This window comes from Triticum urartu, chromosome 4 (assembly GCF_003073215.2).
Source record: "Triticum urartu cultivar G1812 chromosome 4, Tu2.1, whole genome shotgun sequence".
NCBI classification, from domain to species: Eukaryota; Viridiplantae; Streptophyta; class Magnoliopsida; order Poales; family Poaceae; genus Triticum; species Triticum urartu.
The window spans coordinates 566,106,768-566,114,930 of record NC_053025.1 but is presented as its reverse complement, the minus strand read 5'-3'; the positions used below and the strand labels follow the sequence as shown (position 1 = coordinate 566,114,930).

The following is an 8,163-nucleotide window of genomic DNA, read 5'->3' as shown; positions in this document are numbered from 1 at the left end:
GAAGGTTTCCAAAACTTGCCAGGAACCTTCCAAAGGTTCCTAGAAGCAGGTTCAATTGAACGCTTTGACGGGTTGGGCCAGAATACCGCTCTCTCATCACCGTACACTTAAGGCGCTGAATAGGAGCTCCACACGAAGAGAGCTCCTATGCGCCGCTCGCTGCGGCAAATTGTCAAGCGGACGCACATGCGCGTCTCCAGCTGGGCCAGCCCATTCGCGCAACGCAGTGAAAAAATCCCAAAAAACTCTGCTGGAGGGAGGGATGGAACCAGGAACCTCCATCTTTGTACGCACGAGCATTTGTGGAACTTGAAAAAAAAAGTTGGGCGGGCCAGAGCACACAATATTCTTCAAATTCTAAAGCATATATACTATTTCAATAGATATAGTCAGTACACCTTCTGTTCACATTGAATACAAGACGAGCAAATGCATATATATACATATATACTACCGAGACCAAAATAAGCCATAAAATTTGACCATATATACTACTCCAAACCAAAATAAGCCATACCATTTGACCATCAGGCAAAGTTGTGTGGAGTTACATACTACAAATCAGCATTCCGTTCCTTCGCGCATTTGAAATCTTCAATGATATCTTCATAGCTGTACTTCTCTAGAAGTTCACCCTCTATGTTAACTAACAAGTTATTGGCAAGAAAGTCATCCTCCATTGTATTGCGCAACCTTGTTTTAATGATCTTCATACTGGAAAATGCACGCTCAGCACTCGCCGTAGAAACTGGAAGGGTAATGAGCAAACGGAGTAATCTTTCAATCAAATTGAAGACAACTCCCGACTCCACAAGGCATCGACAAAGATCAATCAAGTTTGATATATCTCTCATATATTCATCCTTGGAAGCATCCAAAACAAAATGTTTTAGTTGTAGTTGTAATCCATAGATATCTTTTTGGGGGAAGTCTGCTGGGTAGTACTTTTTCACCATGTCACATATATCACTAGCTTTAAATCCTCTAAATTTGTTTCTAGGAATCAAGGTGGCACTATTGGTTAGAAGATCCATTACCTTCTCATTGAACCTATGATTTAGTTCAAATAGTTGAGTGTCCAGTGTTGCATAGAATATTTCGACTCGAAAGTAATGCTCCTTGGTCAGCTGATTGGGTTGATGGCGGGCACGGCCACCACGCATGATGTAAGCTTCCTCAAAGTCAGGAATGACAATGGAGTGGTTTGTACAGAACTCAACAACTGTGACAATAAATTCTTGGTAGCCATCATCTGATCTTAGTGGTTGGAGACACTCTTTAGTTGAGGAGACTAAACGAACAGCATTCACAATATCTTGTGACTTCTTCTGTAAAGCTTGGCCAAGCACTTCGGTTATCTCAAATATCTCCTTCATCAAACACAAGTTAAACATGAACTCAAAGGAGGACAAGTAGCCGAAACAAGTGTCCGCATCTGCACGCAATGAGCCAATTGATCTATCGGCTGCTATATCTTGGATGACAGAAAAAACAGCACCAAACATCTTCATAAGGCTGTAAACTGAACCAAAATGAGAACCCCACCTTGTGTCCCCTGGTCGCTTAAGGGTATGAATCTGATTTGCCCCTTGTCATGTCTCAATATTGGCATTAGCAATTGCATTTTCAAGTTCAACTAGTTGGGCTTGATGGAGCTGATCATGTCGCTTTGAAGATGAGTCAACGGTGTTTATGATATAGATCAGTTTTTGGAAGAATTGAGAAATAGAAACCACTTCTTTGGATGCATCAACAAGAGCAAGTTGCAAGCGATGGGCATAACAATGGACATAATAAGCATATGGACATTCTTGGAGCAAAAGAGCTTGAAGTCCATTCAAGTCACCTCTCATGTTGCTAGCACCGTCATAACCTTGTCCCCGAAGGTTCTGAATGTCAAAACCAGGGTTGGTTAAAGCAAAACTCAATTTGTCTTTAAGTGTCAAAGACCTTGTGTTTGCTACATGTATCAAGTCAAAGAACCTCTCTTGCAAAATACCACCTTTATCAGCAAATCTAAGAACCAGAGCCATTTGCTCTCTCTTTGCTACATCACATGTTTCATCCACTAATATAGAGAACTTAGAATCCCCAATTTCCTCACGGATATGATTCCTGATTTTACATGCAAATATACTCAAGATCTCCTTCTGAATTTCTGGTGATGTGTATTTAGAACCATATGGAGCATTCGCCAACACACATTTGGCAATATCAGGATTGAATTCAGCAAGAAGCTCCACCATTTCAAGAAAGTTGCCTTTATTCTTTGACTCGGGTCTTTCGTCATATCCTCTAAAAGCACAAGATTGAAGTGCGAGCCACTTAACCGTTGCAATTGAAACTTTCAGTCTGAGACGGTTTCTTTCTACTTTCTCCTTGTCCTTAACTGCCATAATAGTTTTTATGTGGCATGATTGATTCAGCAAGGCTTGGCCATCTGTGAATGCATTATTGTGTGGTGAGCATGGTCCAGAGCCCATGTGGGTTAAGAATGCACAATGTTTTCCAGAGTTAATTCTATTCCAACTGTCAAATCCATCTACTGTGAAGACATGAGAACCACCTCGTCTATTCTCATTTTTACTAGAGACAAAGCAATACAAACAATAAGCACGATGTTTGTCCTCCGAATACTCTAGCCATTTCTGGAAATTGTCAAACCATTTGTACTGGAAGCGGCGTTGATGCCCTTTTTCACCAGAAGGTTTATAGGTCTGTAGCTCAGGTTGCATAGGACCTAACATCAAATATGCTCTCCGCACACTATCTCTTTGTTCGGGTGGATGTTGCCAAATTTGTGGGCGTAATCCTGGGTCTCGCTGCAAGAACTCGACACCTCGGAATGTTATAGGTTCATTTGCATGAAGACCTTCATCTTGGCTCTCTGGGTGTGGCTGTTCAATTTCAAGCATTGGCAAAGGTTGATCTGCCATTGGTGAAGGATCTTCCTCAAATCCAATCATGTCATCATCTCTTTTTCTTTTGGAAACCAAATCAATTTTTTGCTGACTAGCCTTGCCCATGGCTGCCTAGACCTCAACTTGTAACCTGTTAATACAATGGAATGAGTTATTTATGCTATAGCAAGCCCATTGCTCAATTCTGGAAACGGAACTTGCCTACCAAATTAGAAACCATCTACTGTGTTCTGTGGACACTTGACACTAAACCAGTATGATCTTCAGTGAAATATTCAGCCAATTGGGAATTTTGGGGATCTAGGTTCTGTTCAGGGGAATGAACGATGACCTAGGTTCTGTTCAGGGGAATAAAATTGGGATGATTTGAATCGATTTACCTTCGCAGCTTGTAAGGATTCAGAGAAGGATTTTCCTAGTTGGCAGTTCACTGCCTCGCCCTCGCGCCGCCGCCGTCGCCGGCTAACCTGCTCGCGGCTGCGTGTGCACGTCCGCCCGTGGGTCGGCTAAGGAGTGGTTGTGGCCGGTGGGGCGTTGGATGAAGGGAACTAGGGGAGATAGGGACTGATGTGCGCCGCGCCCATGGACGGCGCCCGCCGGAGGCGGGCCCGCGGCAGCCGGCGGCTGCGCTATGAGACGGCGGTCAGCGGCAGCTTCGTCATGTGCTTTTTTGGACGTGCGGCTATGCGTCTGTGCGAGTCTGCGAGGCAGAGGCCGATGTGTGTATCGACTGTGGGCTGCACCTGCGTACTGGTTGTGGGCTGGGCTGACCGGCTGGGTATGAAGCATATATATATTAAAAAATTGCTCCAGACCTGGGCGGGCCACGGCCCACTTGGCCTTGCAGAAGCTCCGCCAGTGCGCACGAGCATAACCATCGCGATAAACAAGCTTTCTTGGTTTGCTATGGCGTGTGGGAGCTAACTGTAATGGAGACCCAAACACAAATTCCTAACGCGAAAATTATTTTGAAAAGGTGTTTCTTAAAAAGCGAACACTTTCTAAATTTTAGAAGAAAAACTAAAAGGAATGAAGAAATATTTGATAAACTGAACACTTTTTAAAATCCTGAACAGTTTTTGAATTTAGGGAACAAAATTTTGAAATCGAGAACAAAATTTGAACATGAACATTTTTTAAAGCACGAACATTATTTTAATTTTGAGAACAAATTTTGAAACGGAGAACAAATTTGTAAGAGCGGGAATTTGAGAACAAAATTTGAACATGAACGTTTTTTAAAGCACGGACATTTTTTTAATCTTGAGAACAAAATTTGAAACAGAGAACAAATTTGGAGACGCGGATTGTTTTTAAAGCATGAACATTTTTTTTAAATCTTGAGAACAAATTTTGAAACATAGAATAAATTTGGAAGTGCGAACAATTCCTTGAAGCACGAACATTTTTTGAATATTGAGAACAAATTTTGAAACAGAGAACAAATTTGAAAAATCCCGAATATATTTGGAAGTGCAAACATTTTTTGAAAACCTGAACAAAAGAGTTGAAGTCCGGTACATTATATTAATTTCGAAAATGTTGCACTTTTTAGTGTAACGAGAACAATTTTCGAATTTTGAAAACAATTTTTTAAAAAATTGAACATTTTAAGGAAAGGCAAACAAAATTTGAATATTTTGAAAAAAAGAGAAAAGAAAAAGAAAAAGAAATAATAAACCAAAGAAAGAAAACAAACAGAAAAAACGAAAAAAAGGAAACAGAAAATCTGAAGAACAAAAAGGAAATAGAAAGAGAATAAAAGGAATTGAAAAAATGAAATAAAGAAACAGAAAAACAAAGAAAGAAGAAAAAAAGAGAAAGAAAAAAGAAACAGAAAAAGAAAAAAAAAGCGAAAAACCGGTTCAAGAACCCTCTGGAAGGTTCCCAAAACCGGTCAGGGACATTCCAGAAAGTACCCAAAACCGGATACTGTAGCGCGCGTAGTTGGGCCGGCCCATCTGGATCGCTAGGGCGCTCAGCTCTGTGCGTTCGCTCGACAATCTGCCGCAATGAGCTTCCTGCCGCTTATGTACCCCTGAATCATTGGCCGGCCTATCCCTAGTTGCTCGGTCGCATTTGACCGGTCCACGACCCCTCAAATTGTTTTTTGATCGGTCCACCTATTGATCTTCGACTCTTCAAGAAAATGTGAAATATTAAAAAAATCAGGAATTTAAAAACTAATATTCATAGGTTTGAAAAAAGATCACGGGTTCAAAAAATAAACTTTACGGATTTGAAACAAGTTCATGAACTCAAAAAAGCTCACGAGCTCAAAAAAAGTTCATGGGGTTTTAAAAAGTGTGCAATTTTTAAGAAAATATCATGTGCTCGAAAACGTTCACAACTCGTGGGATTTGAAAACAGTTCGCTAATTTGTATAAAGTTCATGAATTCGAAATAGCCGACGAAGTCAAAAAAAAGTATGTCGGATTCAGAAAAGTTCAGAACTTGAAAATATTCATGAGTCCAAAAAAAGTTCTTTAAATTTGTAAAATGTTCATGACATTAGAAAAAAGTTCATGAATATGAAATAAGTTCATTGATTTTCAATTAAAAAATCATGAGTTTTAAGAAGTTCATTGATTTTGAAAGAAAGTTCATGTATTTGAAAAAAATTCAGAAGATTTGTTAAAAATTTCATATAATTGAAAAGGTTCATAGACTTTGAAAAAAATAGAGTTCAGGGATTTGAAAAAAATTCATCGATTTTGAATAAAACTTTCACAAAATTGACAAAAGTTTGTGGATTTTTTTAAAAATATCAGGAATTTGAAAATAAAAATCATCAAATTTTTAAAAAAGTTCATGTGTTTTTAGAAAGACAAGGAACCAAAAAAAAAGAAAACGGAAGTAAAGAAACCAGATCGCAAGCACACACAAACGAAATATGAAAAGCGAAAGGGTGCACGACTATGGCTATCCCAGTTGGTTACTTGGTCTGGTACTAAACTTTCCGGTTGGAGTTTGAATCTCCTCATCGTGTGAATATTTCTGATGGTTTGACAAAAATGTAAATGGGCTGAGCCCAGGACAGAGGGGGGGGGGGGGGGGGGGGGGGGGGGGGGGGGGGGGGGGGGGGGGCAAGTTGCAAGAATGTCATAGAACACCGCCTGAAGCGCCGAATAGGGATTAGGCGCTTAAGGCGCCGAATAGGAGCTCCCCAATTGGCCTGGTAATTTTCGTACGGCCTTTTTGTGGGCCTTTGAATGGGAAGAAATGCCTTCTTTGTCTCAAAAAGAAGAAGAAAAATGCCTTCTTTATGTAAAACAAAAAAAGACATTCTGAGTAGACCTTTTTCAACAGGTAGATTTTTGAAGTGAAAAAAAGCACCACACATCTTGAAAAAAAACGTAGACACATGCCACAGTACAACCTTATATAGTACCACACCGACGCGGACACACAACTTTTGCTTGGGTACTCGAGTCACATGGGCATGGCTTGAAAAATATAGTATATCTTTTTGTAAACACGGTACAGTCATATACATAGCACATAGAGTATATCAATACGCGTGTCATGCTATCGACAGTGATATTGCCAACAACTAAAAGGCCATATATCTCCTCCGTGAGAAATACATGATGGCTATCCTAAAAAAATGAAATACATGATGGCAAACATGTTTTTTTTCATGAGAGACATTTCCAATCTATTCATCGATCACGATAGTACAGGGAACATTAAAGATAATAAAATTACAACCAGGTCTATGGACCACCTAGCGACGACTACAAACATCAAAACAAGCCGAATGCGCGTCGCCACCATCGCCTCTCCCTCATTGGAGTCGGGCAAATTTTGTTGTAATAGACAGTCGAGAAGTCGTCGTGCTGAGGTCCCCAAGGACCAGCACATCAGAGCAGCAACCATTGCTAATGAAAAGAGTTGTAGATTGGAAATATCAAATCTGTAACCACACCAATGAACAGGAACAAAAACTGGATCAAAATTGATCCAACGATGAGGTTCAAGGTACAACTATGTCCAATTCTATTCTAAAACAAACCTTGATATTGTCCTCTTTCCCAGGAAAATGATACAGTTTCCCTATAAAATAATGTTATTTTTCCTTGAAATAGGACCCGTAAAACATCGCCTAAAGCGCCAAATAGGGATTGGGCACTTAAGGAGCCGAATAGGAGCTCTCCAATTGGCCTGGTAATTTTCGTACGGCCTTTCTGTGGGCCTTTGAATGAGAAGAAATGCCTTCTTTCTGTAAAAAAGGACATACTGAGTGGACCTTTTTCAACAAGTAGATTTTTGATGTGAAAATAAAGCACTACACATCTAGAAAAAAACTTAGACACATGCCACAGTACAAACCTTATATAGTACCACACCGACGCAGATACACAACTTTTGCTCGGATACTCGAGTTGCATGGGCATGGCTTGAAAAGTAGAGTATATGTTTTTGTAAACACAGCACAAACATAGACGCTCATAGATATGCACATAGAGTATATGAATACATGTGTCATGCTATCGATTGTGATATTGCCTACAACTAAAGGCCATATATCTACATGATGGCTACCCTAAAAAAATGAAATACTAGCAAACATGTCAGTTTTTTTTTGCGAGAGAAATTTTCAATCTATTCATCAACCATGGCAGTATAGAGAACACTAGAGGTAAAAAAATTACAACTAGGTCCATGGAGCACCTAGCGACGACAAGCACCGAAGCGAGCCGAATGCGCGTCACCATCATCGCTCCTTCCTCACCTGAGCCGGGCAAACCTTGCTGTAGTAGATAGTCAGGAAGTAATCGTGCTAAGGCCCCAAAGGACCAACACACCAGAGCAGCAATTATCGCCGATGAAGAAGTTGTAGATTTGAATATCAAATATGTAACCACATGAATGAACAATAACAAAAACTGAATCAAAATTGATCCAACGAAGAGGTTCAAGGTACAACTATGTCGAGTTCTATTCTAAAACAAACCTTGATATTTTCCTCTTTCCCATGAAAATGATACAGTACCGTTTCCCTATAAAATAATGTTATTCTTTCTTGAAATAGGACCCGTAACATTTGTGTTAACCATTTCGCAAAAAAAAAAGTGCAACGTGTGAGTGACCAGTGAGCAACATACTACGTAACCAGTTACCCGTACGTCCGGGCCGGCCGTCGTGAGACCTGATTTCGGGCGCATACTCCAAATCAAGCATCCTAACTACCACACAGGCCTTCTTGTTTGGACTGTTTGTTTGGGAGGACCCATGGTAG

At 40.2% G+C, this 8,163-nt stretch overlaps 1 protein-coding gene across 2 annotated transcripts; it reads right to left on the bottom strand.

The window, feature by feature from the left end:
* Positions 1 to 346: 346 nt before the first annotated feature.
* On the bottom strand, positions 347 to 3,629 carry LOC125552725 (zinc finger MYM-type protein 1-like). 2 transcript variants are annotated; one of them, XM_048716399.1, is made up of 2 exons: positions 3,302 to 3,629; positions 347 to 3,051 (listed from the first exon to the last, which is right to left on the bottom strand). In XM_048716399.1, the coding sequence occupies exon 2, from the start codon at positions 3,024 to 3,026 to the stop codon at positions 1,593 to 1,595; it is 1,434 nt and encodes a 477-aa protein (XP_048572356.1). In that variant the 5' UTR covers positions 3,027 to 3,051; positions 3,302 to 3,629; the 3' UTR covers positions 347 to 1,592. Both variants share the same exon structure in this region, with proteins under 2 accessions (XP_048572356.1, XP_048572357.1).
* Between the last annotated feature and the right edge of the window lie 4,534 nt (positions 3,630 to 8,163).